Source organism: Cucurbita pepo, chromosome LG06 (genome assembly GCF_002806865.2).
Source record: "Cucurbita pepo subsp. pepo cultivar mu-cu-16 chromosome LG06, ASM280686v2, whole genome shotgun sequence".
NCBI lineage: Eukaryota > Viridiplantae > Streptophyta > Magnoliopsida > Cucurbitales > Cucurbitaceae > Cucurbita > Cucurbita pepo.
This window is the reverse complement of record NC_036643.1, coordinates 1,397,525-1,419,329: the sequence shown is the minus strand read 5'-3', so window position 1 is coordinate 1,419,329 and position 21,805 is coordinate 1,397,525. Positions and strand designations below refer to the sequence as shown.

Below are 21,805 nucleotides of genomic sequence, written 5' to 3'. Positions count from 1 at the left end.
TCGAAATTAAAATTTTCATTTTATTCATGAGATGAACTATAAATTGAACCGACGAAGATCGCGAAGAGGGCTCGTTTTTGCGCGCGTAATGCCTTTGATTGCGAGGGAACTGCGATCCGCTTCCAAAATCCCCGTTGCATCGCATTGGTTCCTCTCATTCTAGAGAATCGAAATAGCCTTTTCAATTCCCGACGACATTGATCTCCTTGTGTTCTCACGCTTTCAAGTCTCTAATTCTTTCGGAATCGATTACTGACTTCCGCTCAGGTGAGGTTTTCTCGATCGTGGATCTGAATGATTTTCTTTCCGCATTGAATCTTCAGGCCGTTACATTGAACTTTACAGTGATGTTGATTTTGTTGGTTCCGATGATAACTTTTTGGCCTGTTTATTGTGATTCATGATTGGTATGGCAATTTTTTTCTTTCTTATTTTCTGAATCTGCATCGTTTATGTTCTAATCGGTGCACTTTCCATAGAACTGTCTGTCATGATGTTGCTTTATCTGATTGATAGTCTTCGGCGAACTTCGGAATAATTAAAATGAGCGTGTTCTGTTCATGGCTTAGAGCATGGATATCTATTGAACGTTAATTTGCCTATTTTAGGTTATTCGCAACTTAGAAGCCATACATCTCCGAGTATCAATCTCTTTTATGAATCTCTTCTGTGGAAAATCTGGCATAATTAAAGAGATCGTTCATCGTTGTTCTTCAGCTTCATTGAATCTCTCCTGGCGCTGGTTTTCATTGATCTTGATGGAGGCTCACCTCATATGCTTCCAATCGAGCTCTTTACATCTCATAGATTTGGAGGACATCTATTTTCACATATTAGTTTATTCATGAAGCCTTTAATTGCTTTTCATTTCAAAGATCGCTGGTGCACTACTACTATGGAGCTCAAGAACACTGGGAGCAAACGTGACTAGGGCGGGAGATAGCCGATGATCTAGATGGACCAAATTCTAGAAGCTACAGAAACTCTACTGAAGTTAAGAGCATTCCACTTTAGCTTTAATTTGGATGAAGAACATTCCAAACCAAATTTTCTTGGCAAGATCGGCAGTTCTTCATTGAAACTCCTGGGTGGATCCTTTGCTCTCTAACAACTTGTAAGCTGTTACAGTTGAGTGAGATGAATGCGATGAATTTCCTTTTTGTTCTAAGAAACCTTTATATTCTTACATTCAATTGTTTGACCAAACTTGTTCTTGCATCAAGGGCCAGCAGATCATCAGATGTAATAGCTGATCCATTGGCGTTGAATTTGCCACGATACTGTGATAACATCCCAGCTCGAGTACACAGGTGAATGCTTATTGATTGTAGCCTTAAAATTCATTGTCCTCCGACATTATTCTACTCGATTCGTTGTGAACCACAGCTGCAGGTTCTTGTTGGAACAGGATCCAGAATAATGAAAATACTCAAAATATTCATTGAATTCTTTTACATGGTACGTCAAATTCATCCGCATTCATTCGTTGGTTTGTTTTTTACTTCAATTTATTCCCATTTACCATCTGTTTTCCTAGATTTCTTGCAGCCTTTGTTCCATGGAATTGGTTATGGTGCTCATTGCCCATTATATATCATGAGATTGGTTGGGAGTTCCATATTTATTCTTTTCTTTAATTTAGAACAGTTTTTTTTTGGATTGGTTGGTGGGGAAGACTTGGCTTAGAATTTTGTTTATGTGGCTTGCATTTTTTTGTAATTCATTGTTGTAGTTGGTTGAGTTTATTTAATGATGATTATTTGGTAGGGATTGGTGGTAGAGATCTCCACGTGTAGAGATGGGGAAGCTTTGCTGTTCTCATCCCGGACACTTATTTCATTTTTCATTCCCGTAAAATTCCTCATCTATTGTTGCGGGGATCGAAAAGGTACGAGAATTTATTTATTATTATTATTATTATTTTACCTTATTTTAAAGTTTTTATTTTAATCTTCATTAAAAAAAAATCCTAATAAATCAATATATTTTATTAACATCTTTTATCCACACAATTTCTAAAAATTTAATATTAACATAGGTTTAACCATTAAAAAAAATTAAATATTACAATTAAATCTTAAAATTAACTAATTTATTTTTTTTATATAGGAATATATATATAGTTAAAAATATATTTATATTAAGGGGAAGAAAAATTGCATTGGAACAGGAACGAAGAATATAATCCCGTTTTCGGCCCCTTTATCTAACGGGAAAAAATGTTACTCATTCTTCGTCTAAATGGAGAATCCCCTCTTTATGGGGCTCTGGCTCGGTGGGTCATTTCTAGTTTGATTTATTTTTTATTTTAAAAAATAAATTACAAGAGTTTAGATTTTTTTTTACAAAAGCTTGAGGATTATAAGTATTTTTTTTATAGTTTGACCTAATTCCAATACTTAGCAAGTGCGGTTGTCTTTTCAGTCTTTTTTACTGTATTTAATATATTATTTAGCTTAAAGCTTCAAAGGTTATAGTTAATGTCATATGTGTGCTTCACTTTTATTTAAAAAAAAAAATTGAATTTTAAAAAAGGTTGTGGATAATTAAAAATAGTACTTTTATTAGTTAATTATTTAATAAAAGCTCAATTGTTCCTTCTAAGTTACGTAGAATTTTTTGTTATTCCCTGTGCCATTCATGTTTATTTATAACACAATTACCCAAATACCCCTTCCCTATCCATTTCCCTTTCCCTTTCCCTTTCCTTTCCTGATTGTGATTCTTCCCCCAACTACATGTCGTTTTGTCTTAGTCATTAGATGGCAATGCAACGAAAGGTAGGATCGACTTGTCGCTCCTTCATCCATCATAATCTGGCTCCCCTCCCTCGGGAATTTCCCACTCCCATTTATTATAATTAAATTGCATTATTGATTACTTACGTGGCACGTGGCACCCTCCAATTTAACGTCGGAAATGACCACCTTATCCTATCCTAATCCTATGATGCTGTCTCCCTACCCCAACCCAGCCGAGCCGAGCCGAGCCAGAGCCGGATTTGGAAGGGACAAAGATCGTCTCCGAATTTCTATAAATCTCTCTCTCTGGGCCCCACCACCTCTTTTGGATAAGCATCGCAACACACCACCCGATTTTATGCTTCCGACTCGCCACGTCATCGCCTTTATAATCAGGTGCCCTCAGGTCTATTGTAATTTTCCGTGGTCGCCACCATTCTGTGGGTAAGGCAACCCACACCAAATAAAATAAAATAAAATTAAAAAGAAAAAAACAGCTAATAAATGTTAAGGAAAGTTATCCGGTATATTAAATAACTAGCAAGTGGATGAGGATAAGGTTTTTTTTTTTTTCCTTTCTTACCTTACCTTGCCTTTTCATTAAATTATTCTTCTTTTATACTATTTTTTAATAAAGAAAATTATTTGTTATCATTTTTTTTCTCCTAATCTTATCATTATTTATTTTTTTCCCCAATTAATATCTTTCATCCATTTCTGATCTTGCCGGTTCTCCACGTGATTCCAATCTCGTCCGTCCATTTTTTTTATAATCCAAAATCCCTTCGATTCTTTGTTTATAAAAACCCATTTCCTCTTCCTTCTTCTTCTTCTCGCCTGTGTTTTCTTTTTTCTCTCTCTTTTCTTTTTTCTCCTTGTTGTCACTGTTCAAATTTCAAGTCGTCATGTCGATTACTTTGGATAGGGTTCGGCGGGTTGATCAACCCTCTGGATTCTCGCCGGAGGATTCGGGTTATGGATCTATGTTTGAGAGGTTGGAGACTGGGGATGTGGATCGCGGTGTTGAAGGGTTTGAAAAGGAGGCTGAGGAATCTAATACTTGCAGCTCAGCTTCAACTTCTTCGTCTTCTTCCATCGGGAGGAATAGTGATCAGTCCGCGAGATCGTCGGATGATGAGGATAGCGGCGAGAATGATGAGGTTCAGAGCTCCTATAAAGGCCCGCTGGATATGATGGACTCCTTGGAGGAGGTTTTGCCTGTCAGGTTCGTGTTCTTTCTGTTTGATGATCTTGTTTTTCATTTGTTTTGGATGCTGTGAACTCGTACTTTCTTCCGCGAATCTTAGTTTGGTCATTGCAAATTGCAAATCGAAATCATTCATTGTCTCTAGTTAAATTTGATGGATGATCTGGAACGAGCGTGTTGAATATACGGTTGGTGAGGCTGAAATGTTTAGGGAAGGCTTAATTGAGCTTGAATATTTAATACTCTTGTAGTACAATGAACTCGGGAGTGGAGATAGTTAATCTGCCCTGCAGAATGATGGAGTCATTTGATCCATGCTTCATCAATTGCTTTTGCTTCGTTTTGGACTTATTACTGGGGATTACGTTACCTGCTGGCGGTGACTAGTAGTTATTGCTGATGAACAGATAAAAGATTTACATTCGACTCTTGGTAGAGTAATTATTCTGGGCATGAATAAATCATGGCCTGTAGAAATCTGTTTGTTTCTTTAATAAAGATTAATGCAATGATGAATTCGAGATTAACTATATGTGGTCGGAGGCTTAATAATGAGAAAAGAGAGCATTCCGAAACTTCAGATTAGCAAATGACACCATTTTTAAATACACTTCAATCGTGAGTTTCCGGTCGAATTCTTTATTCATCTTTCTTGCCAATCTCTGTAGCGGAGATTGTGTTTCTGAGATATTCTTAAGCTAAATCAGAAAGAAATCATTGCTTTGCAGTGCTTTATAAAAATTGTTCTGCGACACTGCAAAACATTAACTACTTTTAATTTTAGCATATAACTTTAGAAACACTCTGCTGTTGAGATTGGGAAAAAGGATCGAGTACCTGTTATACATTCAGGTTTTTATGCGATTCTGCACTGGATTGTTCCTTTATCTAATAAGAATTATTGGTACATGCAGAAAAGGTATCTCAAAGTTCTACAATGGAAAATCGAAGTCTTTCACGAGTTTGGCCGATGCGTCCACTGTTTCCTCAGTGGAGGAGATTGTGAAGCCAGAAAACGCCTATTCCAAGAAACGTAGGAATCTTATGGCTTTCAATCTGGTGTGGGAGAAGAACCGGAGTTTCCCCCTCAAGAATAACGGTGGTGGGATATCAAAGAGACCCATCAGCTCAAGCAGAAGCTCCTTCGCTTTGGCCGTTGCTATGAGCAGCTCCGAAAGTAACAGCAGTGAGGACTCAAATTGTAGCTCATATTCAAGCTCTCCACCGCCTCGCCCACCTCTGCACCCACAATCCAAAGCGTCCAACAGCCATCTGGCTTCCATTGTGCCACCACAACGAAATTTCTCCACTTGGCGTTCATATTCCTTGGCTGATTTACAAGAGTGTGCCACCTCTGCTAATAAGGCCAACCTAACAAATCTAAACTGACCCGGGGAATTTCCTTCTCTTGCATAGGTACGCAAGAGTCTTTTTAATTATTCTAGGGACCCTGAAATAGGAGGTTTTTTCTAGTCTGATTTTAGGTCTTATGGTCGTTACTGTACTCTATATTAAAGACCAAAACTTTCATGTCTCGTTGTTTATAATGAAATGGGGTGAGTCGCATTTTTCAACACCTGTCTGGATTGGCCCAAGACAACCATACCATCCACCTACCCACACAAACAAACAGCCACCTCGTAGGCTAGTTTGACCAATGCAACCATAACTTCCAAATTCTGTTTGGTTCACCAAGATTGATAGCCTGATTGGTTGAGCAACTTCTAAGAGCGTTCTTACGCTTTATCGAAACATTGAATGAAAAGATACAACCACAACAGATATAGCGACCTTCCACAGTCCATCTCCCAGTATCATTCAAGGACATCTGCACGTTTCGACACATTTAGTTCAGTCCCTCGTATTCTTAGTTTCCCTTGAGCTTCATTTATGGTTAGATTTAACTACGGCTTCTTTGTTATAGACCTTGAGAATGTAAACATGCTCAGTGCTGCAATTTGCTCGTTGCCTAAGCAATTGTAAGCATTCCCAATGGCATTGATGAGTTTCTTTTGCTGATTGGCGTTTAATGTAGATGAATTTTCTTCTGCTGGGTACCGAGATGCGAGAATATTAATGTTGTAGTTGTAGTTATATATTGTTCTGCTCCTTTAAAGACTATATTCTTCTGCCGGGTACAAGTGATCCACTCTTCGACCGACACTGCCTTTCAAACCAGTGGCCAAACAAAACTGTTGGCAAGTTGGTTTATTGCCCTTGAAATCATTGGCTAGTTAAAGTTAATTGACAAACCGTACACTAAACAGAAACATGAAGCCCCAGACCAAGTGAATTATTGCTGCCTTGCTGTTAACACTTTCAAATGCCATCATCCTCTCAACTCATCATCAACTACTAGCGTGAGAACATGAAAGCCCATGATAAACACAAGGCCAGCCCCAGTTTTCAAACTCAATGTGTCCCACACCCCAAAAATCACTCAGTTAATTGAAACAATAATTCTTTCCTTCCCAAAATCATTTCTACATCTAGATCAACCAATACATCATGCATATATATGTCCATGCTTTGCTGCTTCCTACTTTTATAGCTTACACTACACATTAAAACAAGATGGTTGTTAAATCTTTTATACAGGATTTCAAGTCTTACCCACAAAGCCAACCCTTCTTGGATGGCACTCTAAGTTGTAGAGGTTTGCCTAGCTTATTACTCACTGTTTTGTGATATAACCTCTCCAAACTTGAGGAAAAGCTGGGCATCTGACGTGCTCATGGATGGGCAGTTCAGCACGTGCGGCGTTTTTAGATTTGTATACTCGTCCCTGTAGCAAGGGGATTTTGCAGATGGGGGCATGGTTGGTGTTTGTTTTGGCACTGTGGCAGAGGGCAGAAGACTCTCAATGACGCGCGTTACTTCGTGCATCGTCGGTCGATCGGATGGCTGCCTCTTGGTGCAAAGGAGAGCAAGCTGAAACGCCTTCTTTACAGCTCCAAGGTCCTTGCAAGTTGCAGTTATTTCAGGATCAACTGTCTCCATTACAGCATTGTTGGCTGCTTTTGATAAGATCTGAGATATATGACAGAACAAGAGAAAAGAACAACATCAATATCACGGCACTTAAAAGAACTACAGTTAGTGAAGTAAATCGTACAATAAAGTTGTACTAACCAATTGGTGGAGATTTGATTCATTGTCCACAGCTTTCCTTCCTGTGAGCAATTCAAGTAACACAATGCCAAAGCTGTAAACATCGGACTTTTCAGTAAGTCGGGAAGTACGAGCATACTCCGGATCAATGTATCCAATAGTTCCCATGATGTAAGTGGACGTATAAGTCTTCGAGGTACATAAACTCTTGGCAATACCGAAATCAGTGAGATGAGCTTCAAAATCCTTGTCTAGCAGAATGTTTGATGACTTGACATCCCTGTGGATAATGCGAGGGCTACAATCATGGTGTAGATATGATAGCCCTTGAGCTGCTCCATGTGCAATATTGAGCCGAGTGTCCCAGTCCAGCTTTTTCTTCCTGGTAGAGCTAGAGCCTGTACAAATCTAGATTCAATACTCTCATTTTATGCAGATCAACTGAAACATGTAAGGCATAGTTTTGACAATATAACAACTATTAAGTGGCATCTTACAATGCAGATGATCCCAAAGACTGCCGTTTTCCATGTAGTCATAGAAGAGGAGATTCCCAGAGGGAGATAAGGAATATCCTTGGAGGCTGACCAGATTTCTGTGCTTGATGCTACCCACGGTTTGGAGTTCGGTCTCGAATCCCTTCATGCTATGTGGCTGGTGAGAGTAGAGCTTCTTGATAGCCACAGGTTTGCAGTTCTTGAGTACACATTTGTAGACTGTGCTTGAAGCTCCATATCCAATAATGTACTTTTCACTCAAATTTTCAGTCATCCTCATAATATCCTCATACACGTGAAGTGCCATGTTCATGTGAAGCATCACTAGCTTGGGAGTTGAGTAAGTAACTGAGCATAATAGAATGGTTTAGTGTTCAATTATTGAGAGCTAAAAATACATTAAAAACCACATTCAAAGCACCTGGTTTATCAAGTGATCCATCTGGAAAAGGTATTGTGTTGTTTGGACGGCACACTGTTAGAAGGATCATCAGAAGGATCGCAATGACACCAAGAGCAATTCCCAGGATAACAGCTTTAGATATTGTCACTGCATTCAAAGCAATAAATGGCAGATTTCGTTATTCAATCCCTCACATTACAGATACAACTACATTTTCTTTATTATATCGGTGACTGTTCAGGCCAGCTTCAGCTTACATGCACCTCGACTATTCTTAACTCTATTACATTTACAAATATAACTATCAATACCATTCAAACAGCGTAATTACCTCGCTCTGTCGTCTGAGCCACATGACAGGGATAGTTGTTGCTATTCCAATATCCACATAGAGCAAGATTTCCAAGAAAACTGAAAGTAAACACGCAAAAAAAACTGAGATTAAACTATAAACATGAGATCCCACGTCGGTTGAAGAAAGGAATAAAACATTCTTTATAAGGGTTTGGAAATCTCGGTTGAAGAAAGGAATGAAACATTCTTTATAAGGGTTTAGAAATCTCTCCTTAGAAGTTTTGTTTAAAACTTTGAAGGGAAGCTCAGACCCAAAATGGACAATATATGTTAGGGTTTGGGCCATTACACTAGGCAATGTGCCAGTGAGAACGTTGGCTCCCATGAGGGATGGCTTATGAGATCCCACATCAATTGGAGAAGGAAACGAATCATTCCTTATAAGGGTATGAAAACCTCTCCCTAGTAGACGAGTTTTAAAACTTTGAGAGAAAGCCCAAAAAAGACAATATTGCTAGTCGTAGGGTTGGCCATTACATTAAACGAGTATCCAATAGATTTCTTTAGTGTTTCTTTTCTGCCTTTCTTCTCGTTTCAAACTTAATCCAAATATGGAAATCAAATTAAAAGATTTTACCTGTCAGACGAGAACCTAGAAAAGTTGTTGCTTGTGGGAATATCACCACCCAGATTGTTGTAAGATACGTTTCTGTAAGGATCAGTTTAATGACTTAGTAACACATCTCTTGTGACAACATTATCCCGACACTTAATGTTCGAAAGTACGACAAACTTACAATTCGGTAAGGCTTAGGCAGCTAATCAGCGACGTCACGTCCCCCGATAAATTGTTGTTTTCAAGTCTCCTACATCAGTTTCATCATGAGTAGGACACATACATAAATACTTCAAACACTTAGCAGATGAAACTCAGGCCATAGCGTCAGTAGAACGACGTGATAGCAAAAGGGGGGGAGGAGATATCAGTTCATGACATGACCAAGCCACTCGAGGACTCTTATGATAGCTCCCATTTCATCTTTTGGTAAGAACAATTGATAAAAAATTCCAATTTCAGAACTTACAAGGAGAACAGATTTTGAAGTTGACTCAGTTCTTGAGGAATGATCCCAGAGAGCTGATTGTGTGAAATATCTCTACAGAATACCAACAGAATTAGAATAAAAAACTGAAGTTGCTGCATTCAGATCTCCACTCCCCAACCAAAAGAAGGGACAAAAATATCTTACATTTGCATTACACTCCTTAGATTGCCAAATTCAGCTGGAATAGACCCCGTTAATTGATTCCTACTTAAATTCCTAAGAACATTTAAGAACAAAGGTCAGTCAGTAATTTCAGCTCAAAGACATGGTTGGTGATTAGAAAAATGAGTTAAAGATGATACATACAGCTTTAGGAGATGTTCGAGATCGCCAAACGATGAAGAAATCGTGCTGCTAATTTTGTTATTTGAGATGTCTCTGTGCAGCAACGATGATTTAGTATGAGAAAATGGCAAAGGGTGAGTGAATTGAGATCCTTTATACTTACAGCGTATCGAGATTGCCAATGCGAGATAGCTCGACTGGAATAGGACCTCGTAGAACATTAGAGGAGAGATTCCTGCAGATAGACAGCCAAATGAAGCAGATTTTATGATGTCCGTCCTAATGAACGCAGAAGAAGCTCTTAAGCTCTTAAACAACTCGACTTACAAGTACGTCATACTCTCTAGCCTCTCGAAAGACGGCGGGATAGTTCCATTCAACTTGTTTCCATGAACATTTCTGAAACCAACAGATTTTAACTGTCTTAATGAATAGCAGATGGTTCTGAATGGAATCCGAGTTTGGATTAGATTCTTACAGGCTGTTGAGATTTGTGCAAGAGCTAAGATTATCAGGGATAGGTCCTTCAAGATTGTTATTAGCAACGTTTCTGCAACGACGCTTCATCAGTATCAGAATGAGGGATTGCAAAAGGCAGTCATATAAGAACAGTATGATGAAGCTTACAGATCGAACAAATCGGTGAGTTTCCCGAGCTCGGCTGGAATATTCCCAGTTAGATGATTATCATTCAGTTCCCTGCAAAAGAACAAAGATTACAACATAATGGAGCTTTGTCATAGAGAGATCCACATTAATAGGAAGACAAATAAGACAGGAATGTTACAGATAATGGAGCTTTGTCATATTCCCGAGCTCGGCCGGGATGGACCCGGTGAGTTTGTTGCTATGCAAGTACCTGTATGCCATCATCGACGCCGCTCACCGGAATTAGTACGCATAAAATGTGAGTTATATTACATTCTTAGATACATAGATAGCAAAAATAATGAGAAACAAGCATACTAGAAGCAGTAAAAGTATGCTTACAGTTTCTCAGTATAAGTCAAATTCCCTAAGATAGAAGGGATTGGACCAGATAACATGTTGCAGCTCAAATCTCTGATTACGATATGGAGAAGTTAGAAACAAAGCCATAAACGAAACGGAGAGCGTGAATCGAGTGATAAAGATTCTCCTTAGAAAAAAAAAATGGTCCATGAACTTGGTTGTGAGAAAGATTAAGTTGCTTACAGCACGGCAAGCGCCTGCATCAGACCGATTACCGGTGGGATGGGACCTGATAGCTGATTACCCTGCAGGGACCTGAACATAACAATTGAACATTGAAACACACACAAGGGGCATAGCAGCCAAAACAGTACAAAAATGAAAAATCGCTTCACGAACATACAACGTGGCAACTTGAAGAAAACCAATGTTGAATGGTATCTCTCCAGTGAGATGATTATACGACAGGTCTCTGTCGAGAAACACGAGAACGAAACTTCAGCTAGTTGTGCACATAAGATCGTAACCATAGTATTCAATGAGAAGGAGATAATACATACAAGACCTGGAAGGCTGTGCAGTTGCCTATGGTTTGAGGTATGCTGCCTGTTAAACTGTTGTTTCTCACATCACTTCAAATGGAAAGAGTATTATGTGATGGAAAGAGTATTATGAGGCTAAGAACAAGCTCAAATGGGTAAGGAAAGAAATAGGATAGCTTTTGATCACTTACAAATACCATAAGCCAGTGAGCTGACACATATCTGGAGACAGCGCGCCCACCAAATTGTTGCCGCGCAGACCACTGACATGGAGTAGATAACAAATGAAGCATTAAGAACCAACAAAAACAGGGTGATATCTGTAAGAACATGAGTAAAAAGTACTCACAGATATTGCAACACTTCATTCCAGTAAATTAGTCTTGGAATTTCCCCGCTGAGATTGTTCTGTGCTAGATCTCTACAACCATATCCTTCACTTGTTAGTTCATTATTATATGAACATTGGAAGGCAGTGGAAAAAGGGATGCCATGAAAACTTACAAAACCTTCAAGTTTGGAATCTGAGATAATGTCGATGGGATCGGACCAATGAGTCGATTGTTCTTCAGAACACTGATAGCATACAAGATAATTAGTATGTCACTGTGTAAGCCATAGGTTATAGACATGTATTAGAGCTTACAGCATTTCCAGCTGCTTCAATTTCGATATGGAAAAGGGTATGTCTCCATATATTTTATTAAACGATAAGTCCCTACAAAGATCGATCGGCTAACCGTGAGCTTAAGCCAAATATATTGCATATTCCCTAAACTCTATATGACTTACAGATTTGTTAATGAAGAACAGTCACCAATCTCATCTGGGATTTGCCCAGAAAGGCTATTCCCCCTCAAATCCCTGTTCAAAGAACACCACTCAGCCATGTAAGATATGAAAAGAAGGCTTAGAAAGTGGGAAAATGTATAGAAAAGAGAGGGAGGAGTACAAGGTTTGCAGGCCCTTGAGGTTGCCGACTGAAGGAGAAATTTCCCCATCAAGATTGAGGCCTGAAAGATTACTGGAACAAGAAAACAATTGGAAAAAGGAGATGAACGAGTAAGAACAAGCTTGGTTTGTTTATGCAACTTACAGAGATATGACATTGAGAGTGTCATTGTCGCAGGTGACACCTCTCCATATACAATAGTCTGATGAAGGTGAGCTTGTCCAATCATATAGAACATTATCAACATCCCTGAATGATTTCTTTATGTCCAACAACGATGCTCCTTCATCACAACAAAACATGTATAGCTTAAGATCTGAAGTCTCCATAGCCATTAGAGATCAAGAGTTCATTTCAGAATGACCCAATAGCTTTCAAATAAGAGATTCTTAGCACTGGTTTCAAAGATTTATAAAAGAAATGCATGGGAACTGTTGAAATAACATTATAAAATCATTAGACCTCTTTGAAACAGAGTAAAGGGTGTCCAAAAAGTCCATAACAACGTTCACCCAACCTTTGGTTATCAATGGCATTATAGAGTTAAAGTTCTTCATCTCATGTGTTAATGGTGGCTTACCATCATCGGAGTCCACCGCGCCGATGGTAGCACAGAAGAGAAAACCCAGAATAACGAGCTCGACGGGAAATGCCATGGCTGCCGTCTTCCCAGGCTTCGTTTTAACCCATTGCTGCAGCTTCCATGGCTGGGTAGTAGCAAGAATCTTCAAAACCCGTTTCTAGCAACACCAAAACGAAAGAAAAGATGGAACCCTCGTCTTGAATTTGGGTGAATGGCGTTAAAATGCTAACATTGTTGATAGTTGAAGAGGAAAAATATTCGAATTCCCCTTTTTAGTGATTGGATTCTTAGGATGAAGCAAAGAAAAGCGATGGGCGTTCAATCACATCGCGAAGCAATACATAACTGTGTAGAAGTGGAGAGAGAATTGGGGAAATCAGAGAGTATGAAGAAATGAATTATTTCACAGATAAAGAGAAAAACCCATCTCTGCCAGAACTCTGTAACAATCTCTGCAACATCACTCAGCCACACCCCGCCCCCTTCACCCCACCACCTCCCTTTCTCTCTCTACATCTCCTCCTTTTCTCTCTCCTCATTTCCTTTGCAAAATTTGCAAATGGGCTCTCTGAGTAATAAGGGGTCGCTTTCTTGGCGTTTTTTTTTTTTTTTTTTTTGGGTAATGGAAGGAACCCATTTTAGTGCAGCTGACAAGGACGCTATTCTGTTCTTTGGCTGCAGAATTGAGCCTTAAACTCAAGAAATTATTAGATGATTTGTAGTTTCTTTTGTTATTTCGCTGTTCATAGTTTGTGGTTTGCACAGTGAATCTGAATTTAGTCGCTTGCATTCCTTTACACTGCACCTCCTCTGTCTCTTCCTATTCTCTTTATTACCTGTGATGTCCCAATGGGTAGTCTTTTCAATTACTTCATAATTTTGGATGAAAAAAAATCTTGTTTTTAGTGGTTTTGCCTCCAAGTTCATACCCTTTTATAGCACCACCTCTTTTGATTCACTTCTTTCTTTCATCATTTCGTGATTCGTGTTAGTGCCTTATCTATCTAAATATAATTTACTTGATGAGTTATCTACACGAGTATATTGCTTTCGATTGCATGAACTTATATCCTAAGTGTGTAAATGCAAGCTTTGAAAAAAAAAACAAAGCACATATCATACATAGAACATCTTCGTAAATCCATTTTCTCTCAAAGCTACAAAACCATACCTACAAATCCCACAAAAGCTTTAAGATAAAAAAACACATTGTTTCGTCACGTGTGGTTAAAAAATAATAATAATTAATTAATTTGGAGGTGCCGAATTTATAAATAATTTAAAAATTTTATAGCATATGATAAATGTTGATTAAATAAAGGAATAAAGTGTTTGGAGTCAAAATGAAGATATATAATAAAGAATCAAAGAAGATGTTTCTATTCCAATCAACAAAAGTTACAAAAGAATCATTCTTCATAAAGCCTACAAATATTAATAAATTAACCATAGACTTAGTGACCAATCAAAACCAAGCATTTAGATTTTACGGTAACTCCAAAAAAAAAATATATATATATATATCCATAATTAAAAGTAATATTGTAAATTTAAAATAATTCAGGTAATTATAAGAGAGAGTCGAGGGTAAAACGGGAACTTTAGATGAGGAGCGCCAGAGGATCTGGCCGGAGCTGGGCCCACGGCCCATCAAGGAGCCTGATTGATTATCTCAGCACAATAAATAGAGAAAAGTAATCCATTTTAGGTTAAATTACCAATACAGCCTTTATGATTTCATTATACTTCCAAATTGTCTTTTCTTCTCCCTCTTTATTAATATATATATATATATATATATTAAACCATTTAATTTTATTTATTTTTTAGAGAATGTAATCGACGTGACTCGATTTGGTTTTATTTTAATAAAAAAATAATATTTTTAAAAATTATCCAAATTGATTTATAATTAATGGAAAAAAAAAAGAAATTAACCTCGGGAAAGTCAATTGGTCCCGTCTACTCATCTCTGTGGAGCTCTGACACGGTTTCTGATTGATTTGGTTGGGACCCACGCTTTGTCCGAAAAGTCTGACAGTACCTTGGACGGCGAGGTTAACGCCGTTAACGTCGCCGTCGTAACAAATTTAAATTCCAGAAAATAATTTGAAAAAAAGAAATTAAAAAACTGTCGTTTACTGTTATTTTTGGGGGTAGGTGATGTTTGTTGTTAAACAGTGTTTGGATAACTAACTGAAGGCTGGGTTTTGTATTTAATTGGGTGTAATGACATGTCTCCTGGGCTATGGTGTGTTTCTTTTTAGGGTAACAGGTCGGTCACGTTAATAAAACTTTTACCATTCGAGTTTTGTGGGTCCCGCTACCTTTCCGTATCTGCCAGCTGGCCATCCCTCTGCCACATCGGGAACTGTTTACAAACAATACTGCCAAGTGTGTAAATGGTTTTATTCGGTTAATTTTATTGTCATTTTCATCCATTTAGAATTTGGTTTTTTTTCTTTTCTTTTCTTTTGGAAATTTAATTAGGGTTCATAATTAAATTCAAAAAATAAATAATACAATAATATTAAAAACTAATAGTATTCGAGTCTAGTCAGCAATCCCTTTTGAAATTTGGGTGTAAACGTTGACTTTATAGTTGACTTATTTTTAGTTTAGTTATTATGATTTTAAAAGGTTTGTCGGTATTGGTTAATAAAATTTCACAATTCATCAATATCGTTAACATGTTGACGTAATTGAGTTTCTTTCTATTTGGTCATTTTGTTACTTTAGTACAAAAATGCAGTAGTAGAAGATTGAACTTTCGTCCGCTATATTTCATCTACTACGATATGATTATATAGTCATTGAGCTAAATAGATTGTATTAGGGATGTTAATTTTACTCGGTGGACAGGAGCCTCACAGAGACCTACCTCGAATTGGGAGGAAATTTTCCGTTTGAACGGGAAGTGGAGAGGAAGTGAGGAACGTTTTTTTTGTTAAAAATAAAAAATTAATTAAATTATAAGTTTTTTTTATTGGTATAAAGGGGTATTTACCCTTAAAATCGTTCCATTTGTGGCCCATGCTTAACCAACACCCTCACCAAAAAAAAGAAAAGAGCATTGAAGTGTACGGCGTCACCCCCATGCGGGAGAGCCGGCGAAGGACAAAATCAATTTATGATACTAATTATGAAAAACGGGAAAAGGGAGTTAAAATCTGTGATTGGTGGGTGACGGCAGCAGAGGTGCAGGGGAGGGTGATGATAGGAGGCCCACCAATCACATGCAAATGCGAAAAAACCCATTTCCAAGTGCATTACCGAACTCAACCAAGGCAAGCTGCCTCTTCTTTCTTCCACGATGACGCTCACGTGGCCATTTAATTCTATTATTAAATATTTTAAAAAGCCCTGTCGGCCCCACCTTTCCCCCATCTCCTAATTTAATGCTTTTCCTTTTTTTTTCCCTCTTCACAAAAAAAAAACAAACCCCACAAATAAATGCCAAATTAAATTCTCAGTATTATTTATTTTTAAATTTTTTTATTTTTTTGGTCGAAAATAGTCCAACACTACAAAAGATAATAATTTACAGTCATATTTCTAACAGATGCAATAAAAGCATGAGTGACCACAAACAAAATATGTAAGACTCGGACTCGGCCAGTAGGTACATTAAAACGCTTAAATAGTTGAATAATTTGATTTATTTAACGTGCATAAAAATAAATAAATCAGATCCTTATAAATATTGTACATACAGATCTTATCTGGATAGTGCAGTTTAAGCGAATAAAGTACTTAAACAGAACACATTTAAAGTTAAAAAGAAAATATAGAAACATCATGGGACGCATTTTGAAAAATTAAGGGCTAAAAAAAGTACAAATGAAGATGAAGACAAAATGATTGAGAGAATATCCTTCAAAAGTGGGTTTCATAAAGAAGGTGGGTAAATCATACCAATAAGATCTGTTACCAAGCCCACTTGCGCTGCTAAAAACATCCATTCAAGAGAAGCATCCTTTATTAAAGGCAAAAGAATGTCCTAAATTGTTAAATTCAGAAATCAGAAGTCATCTAAATTGATACAAATGTATGCACAACAATCAAGATGATTAGTAATGCAAATTCGATGAGATCATATTGATCACATGCAATGAAACTATTCATACTCAAATTTAAAGCTGGGCCTTTCCACTTTCCATTACCCATATATATGCGAAAACCTTGGTCAGAGATAGAAACAAAAAAAGCACTGAAAAGTGAGGAATGATACTTCGAATCTCTACATAATGCATTTGCATATGAGATAAATTTTTAGGACAAAACAAGATAAGCTTTCAATAGGGAATATTTCTTTTACCAATCAGGCAATGGCCCATTAAATTCATTAGTTTCAATATCAGAAACAGGAAGAATCCCATCGCCCATTCTGCCATGCCAACCTCCCTCCCTCCCTCCTCATCTCGGGATGGAGAAAAAAATGAGCAATAATATGGTATTTTATGGTTGAAGTAAGACATTCTTTCAACTCATGTGACTTGTATTTTATTTTATTATTATTAAAAATGTGGATTTGTTAGAGAGAGAGCTCCCTTGAAGCACAATACTGTCAGGTTAGATCCAGGTTTGTCCAGGGTTATTAAGAAATTAAAGCACAGAGAGAGTCATGGATATGCACTTAACTGACCCGTTTGATGTGGTCTTTCCCTGATGTTCGGTTGACTCTATAATTTGTTAAAATGAAGCTGGTTGACATCTTTTGTATGCCATTCAGGTAGATTTTTGAGGTTCTTTGGGGGCATGGATCTGCAGAAGTAATGAGTTGGTGACCACGAATATTGAACTTAAAGCCATAAGACCACCTGAGAAACCAAAAAAAGAGCAGTCATTTCTTATTCATAGAAACATAATGTTCTTATTGTTACGAATCAGAATATAACAAAATAACTTTGGGAGTGCTTAATTTTAATATTAAGTGGAGGGATTTGTATGCATCCACCTGAAAGGGAAGGAGTCATTGCAAAGTCAAATCCTGGGAGCAGCACTCCAGCAGCAATTGGAATGGCAACGGCATTGTAAGCTATTGCCCACGACAAATTTTGGTACACCTTAGACATTGTTGCTTGTGCAAGTTCCATTGCGTCAACAAGCTGTCAGAAAGGGCATGTGGCGTTTTCAAAATACCGAAGAAGATAATATTTGTGATTCATCTTCTCTGATGTTGGTGTTTTGTTATACAATGAAAAACTCCTACTATCTTGATAAGTACGATTCCCCTAGAAATCACCGCACCTAAAGACCAGCACAAAAGAGGCTGATGGAAACATACCGTAGAATGAATTGTTCCTGGCTTCTTGTGGGATAAACACCTTTAAACAGTTGAAAAGGAGCTAAAGAAAAATCCCCTTTCTAAAGAAGGTAATGTCATATATTAAACTATGAATGCTGAACAAAACCACACGGAAGGGAGTATCCAGCCTCTATCCTTTGCTATAACTGTACCCCAATGTGAAATATGCAACGTCTATGATATTACATATAACTCAGTTTGAATTTGTTTACAAGAGCAATAAGGAAAGACTTCATATATAAAATATTATGATAAATTAACCCCGAAAAAATGAAAAAAGAACAAAAAGTATTGAGAAAATGGTAGTACCTGAGATATTCTATTTCCAAGAAGTAAAATGGATGCGGCATTCGAAGCAGCATTTTCATGTGCTTCAAGCTGCAGAGCGATCCCAACATCCGAAGAAGCCAAAGATGGTGCATCATTTATGCCATCACCAACCTATGAAAAACCAAAAGGCAGGTGAGATATAATAGTTTTGGCCATACAAGATTAAAAGAGCAGGGCTGGTTGGTTGTTGAGGATCCTATAGCAATTTTTACATCTGATAGCCTAGGGCATATTTGGGACTTGCAACACATATCTCCAGGAAATATTTTGTTGTTCAAATGAACGATTAAGATAGTATGGAAACTTTAATGTAAATGTCTACCTCACTATGAGTGTTTGAAAGTCAATGATAAACAGAAATCAGGAATAAGATAGCAATTTCAAATCATTCAATGGGAAGAACATCCACTTTTTCATCGTGCCACAGTGAGCTTAAAGATTGTGAATTGCAAGTACGTCAGTAACATGTGCAAGTAAACTCTAGAAAATAATTCGTCAACTTGTAAGACAATACCATAGCAACTCGATGTCCAGCAGTTTTCAGAGTGGAAATAAGGTCAGATTTGTTTTGAGGAGTCAAAGATGAGTGAACAAATTCCTTTTCTATTCCAACTGAATTGGCTACACTTGCAACTGCCTCTTCCCTGTCTCCAGATAAGAGGACCGTTCTGATTCCCTTCTTCTGGAGCCTTTCAAATCAAAGCAACAGATCAAGCACGAGGAAACAATGTTCAGTATAGCTGACAACCTATTTTCAGTATTCAAATAAAAAGAACATCCTGGAAAAGAGTTGAGATTCCAAAGCAATTGGCATAATGATAATAACATTTTTCACTTTTCTCAATTTCACACGAAAGAAAACCGAATATCATTCATAAATTCATTTGGATCTCAAGCAAAGAGTTGGCGCTAATAGCTGTTCCTGCAAATTACTACAAATTTTAGGGAATAGACCTTCCGTAGCGGATTTGTCAGAAATCCAATGGATGAAAATGAAAATTACCTATTAACAGTGGATTCAGCATCATAGCGCAACCGATCAGATATTACAATAGCACCAATGATGCCCTCTCCTTCGCGCCCAACGTAAACAACTGTTTTTGAATTATTTGAAGATGATATCCACTCTAATGACTGAAACACAGAATGCTCGAGATTCTTGAGATCAGAGGTACTTGCTTTTTGCTCAAATCGATCATTAACCCATTCTAATGAACCAACTGCAACTAGTCGCCCATTTACATTGGCAAAAGATCCGAAGCCAGGTTCTACCAACTGCCCTGTTGTGCCTGGAATGGTCAAATTCAAAGATTCTGCTTTATCTATGATAGCTCTTGCAATGGGATGTGAAGCAGTTTTCTCCACTGCAGCAGCAACTTGAAGTATTTCTGCTTCTCCATAAACAAACGAAACCACAGAAGAAACTGTAGGCTTTCCTTCAGTAAGTGTTCCTGTCTGAAAGTTAAGAAATTTGGTGAGACTGTGAAGAATATTGCCTATATGATCTAGGAAAACTTGCATTTCAAACTTTAAGAAGTAATTTAGGAGAATTTTAGCGAGAAGTTTCACGTGGTTGTCTGAGGGAGAGTTAAAGTGCGGATTGTAATATCCTAAAGCAATAACCTTGTCCAAAGCAACACAATCTATGCCTGCCAGGCGTTCCAATACATCTCCTCCTCTTATTAGAAGTCCTCGTCGAGCCCCTGCTCAGTTTGTAGTGCACAACAACATAAGAACAATAGGGGTATTTATTTATTATTTTAATAATATGAGATTTAGTAGTAGGAAGGTGGAAGTAGAATGAGATATAGTAATCTCAGTCGGGTGTTCATATGAAAATATGAAATAAAGAGAACAAACTAAGACATATGATTCAAATACGAGCAATCAATTTTGACAGCATCAAGTTAAATACAAGCATGAAACAAAATTACAAAATGTGCCAGTACATCCATCATATGTGCAAAATCTGTGCTCCTTTTAACTTCAATGGAAAAAAAAGAGTCTCTCTATCCCTTTTTCGCTTATTGGATCTTCTCCTAGGGTTTTCTCTCATTTTTTGCCTGTAATACATTTTATTAACTTCCAGATTCCACTTCTAGTTGGATTCACGTCATCATTCAAAGTTCTTAAGAAGGCAGATCAAGAAGAGAATATGAGCACTTGACATTGTCTATATATATAATCAATTCAAATTTCATGGAAATGTTAACCATCCCACTAATTTCATTGTTTTTATGAAAAGAAATTGAAACTCACCAAGGGAGGTGCCAACTAGAATTGCTGTGGGAGTGGCCAGTCCAAGTGCACATGGACAAGAAACTACCTGAAGAAGTACCAATACGCCAACAGTAAAAAAACCATGCAACTTTATTTTTCTTCCCCAGGGTAATTAAAGTACATAAAGTTCACCACATTAAGGACTAAAATGTGATATGGGTTAAACCTAGAGTAGGAAATGCAAATTAAATTTATGAGAAATATGATATCATGACTGTATTATGATTATCCTCCCATAATCTTTCCGACATAGATTTCCCATTCCTAAATCATGTGAAAATCCAATTTGGTAATGGTCACAGTTATTTTTATTTTTATTTTTTTTCCTTTTTGGTGTCTGATTGAATGTGGGTAAGGCGAGTTTGGAAATATTTTTTGCATGCACTTTTACTGAATCACTCGTATTATGGGGGATATCTATTGGGTTCTTAAAATAGTGATAAAAACTTATCAAACACAATAATTTAAAAGGAATTTCACTCATCATATATTTGGTCCACAATGAATATGATATTGATAAACCTATAAAAAGAAATTTGTTTCTTTGAAGAAAAATAAGAAATGAAAGATCTTAACAATAAAATTGGAAATATCACAAATAATAACAACCAATAAAGAAACAACATATTTTAACAAAGACATAAAAAGATAGTTGCAATAAGGGGAAAAAAAAAAAAAAAAAAAAAAAATCAACCTACATACATTTTACATTCCTACTCCAAAAGTAAACAAGTTTCGTGTCTGTATCAATACATTCTCAATATTTTCAAACATCCCTTCCATTGGCATAAATTAGGGAGCTATTTTATGACACCTTGTACTTTGGATGTCTTATGCCCTTCCTCCCTCTCTATATTTAGTTTTATATTTATGAAAAGCACAAGAACAATTGTAGATCAGAAGCCAAAAATCAAATCAACCAACTNAAAAAAAAAAAAAAAAAAAAAAAAAAAAAAAAAAAAAAAAAAAAAAAAGAGGGATAGATAAATTAAAAAAGGTCGACAATTTTCTGGAGCCCTACAAATAACATACTCCAAAGAATGGAAGAGTCTTCTTTAGGCAATTCAACTATTAGACCAAAATAGCATCTAGTAGAATTTTGTCAATTAGTCCAAACTAGAGAAGAAGGTGCGTCTATACGTAAAAAACCAAACCAGGACGCAATAGAGGAGGCACTAGAAAATGTGGCATGCCAATAATCTTGAACACCCCCCC

The 21,805-nt window shown here is 37.1% G+C and overlaps 3 protein-coding genes across 9 annotated transcripts in view; 1 reads left to right on the top strand and 2 right to left on the bottom strand.

Annotated features, from left to right (window-relative positions):
* Nucleotides 1–54: 54 nt before the first annotated feature.
* LOC111796503 lies at nt 55–6,664 on the top strand. Of its 6 annotated transcripts, none has more exons than XM_023679147.1 (8): nt 57–267; nt 609–1,114; nt 1,224–1,458; nt 1,768–1,888; nt 2,975–3,137; nt 3,667–3,966; nt 4,863–5,364; nt 6,547–6,664. In XM_023679147.1, exons 3-7 carry the CDS (start codon nt 1,315–1,317, stop codon nt 5,335–5,337), a joined length of 1,203 nt encoding a protein of 400 aa, XP_023534915.1. In that variant the 5' UTR covers nt 57–267; nt 609–1,114; nt 1,224–1,314; the 3' UTR covers nt 5,338–5,364; nt 6,547–6,664. The 6 variants fall into 6 exon arrangements, with proteins under 6 accessions (XP_023534913.1, XP_023534915.1, XP_023534914.1 ...); XM_023679149.1 differs by lacking the exon at nt 6,547–6,664 and having other exon boundaries at nt 59–267; nt 1,224–1,310; nt 1,409–1,458; nt 4,863–5,996; XM_023679148.1 differs by lacking the exon at nt 6,547–6,664 and having other exon boundaries at nt 59–267; nt 1,224–1,310; nt 1,393–1,458; nt 4,863–5,996.
* On the bottom strand, nt 6,393–13,214 carry LOC111796501 (LRR receptor-like serine/threonine-protein kinase ERECTA). Its single transcript, XM_023679142.1, has 27 exons — nt 12,670–13,214; nt 12,234–12,372; nt 12,090–12,161; nt 11,930–12,001; nt 11,784–11,855; nt 11,642–11,713; nt 11,487–11,558; nt 11,329–11,400; nt 11,156–11,227; nt 10,999–11,067; nt 10,839–10,910; nt 10,635–10,706; nt 10,432–10,503; nt 10,272–10,343; nt 10,123–10,194; nt 9,972–10,043; nt 9,808–9,879; nt 9,666–9,737; nt 9,504–9,575; nt 9,339–9,410; nt 9,051–9,119; nt 8,891–8,962; nt 8,291–8,370; nt 7,978–8,106; nt 7,557–7,904; nt 7,081–7,457; nt 6,393–6,978 (listed from the first exon to the last, which is right to left on the bottom strand). Exons 1-27 carry the CDS (start codon nt 12,743–12,745, stop codon nt 6,619–6,621), a joined length of 2,943 nt encoding a protein of 980 aa, XP_023534910.1. The 5' UTR covers nt 12,746–13,214; the 3' UTR covers nt 6,393–6,618.
* A 3,333-nt stretch (nt 13,215–16,547) lies between these two features.
* The window catches only part of LOC111796502 (copper-transporting ATPase PAA2, chloroplastic), a 10,034-nt gene continuing 4,776 nt past the window's right edge, over nt 16,548–21,805 (bottom strand). Inside the window, exons 11-18 of one of the 2 annotated variants that reach the window (XR_002815361.1) lie at nt 20,570–20,636; nt 19,934–20,013; nt 19,314–19,765; nt 18,825–18,999; nt 18,290–18,421; nt 17,630–17,780; nt 17,318–17,492; nt 16,548–16,672 (exon numbers count right to left, since the gene is read on the bottom strand). Coding sequence is in view for 1 of the 2 variants with exons in the window: in XM_023679143.1 (XP_023534911.1) it covers nt 17,401–17,492; nt 17,630–17,780; nt 18,290–18,421; nt 18,825–18,999; nt 19,314–19,765; nt 19,934–20,013; nt 20,570–20,636 (1,149 nt within the window). In the remaining variant the exon portion in view is untranslated. Of the gene's footprint in view, nt 16,673–16,960; nt 17,493–17,629; nt 17,781–18,289; nt 18,422–18,824; nt 19,000–19,313; nt 19,766–19,933; nt 20,014–20,569; nt 20,637–21,805 lie in introns of those variants that run through there. The other variant, XM_023679143.1, reaches the window with a different exon arrangement.

What these genes read in the sequence shown, in the direction of transcription:
- LOC111796503 (XM_023679147.1), top strand. Translation starts at nt 1,315, where the DNA reads ATGCTTATTGATTGTAGCCTTAAAATTCATTGTCCTCCGACATTATTC. An exon ending in TCATTGAATTCTTTTACATG is followed by an intron (nt 1,459 to 1,767) that starts GTACGTCAAATT and finishes ATTATTTGGTAG; the next exon opens with GGATTGGTGGTAGAGATCTC. An exon ending in TTGTTGCGGGGATCGAAAAG is followed by an intron (nt 1,889 to 2,974) that starts GTACGAGAATTT and finishes ACCCCAACCCAG; the next exon opens with CCGAGCCGAGCCGAGCCAGA.
- LOC111796501 (XM_023679142.1), bottom strand. Translation starts at nt 12,745, where the DNA reads ATGGCATTTCCCGTCGAGCTCGTTATTCTGGGTTTTCTCTTCTGTGCT. An exon ending in TGCACAGCCTTCCAGGTCTT is followed by an intron (nt 11,068 to 11,155) that starts GTATGTATTATC and finishes GTTTCTCGACAG; the next exon opens with AGACCTGTCGTATAATCATC. An exon ending in CTCGAACATCTCCTAAAGCT is followed by an intron (nt 9,576 to 9,665) that starts GTATGTATCATC and finishes AAATGTTCTTAG; the next exon opens with GAATTTAAGTAGGAATCAAT.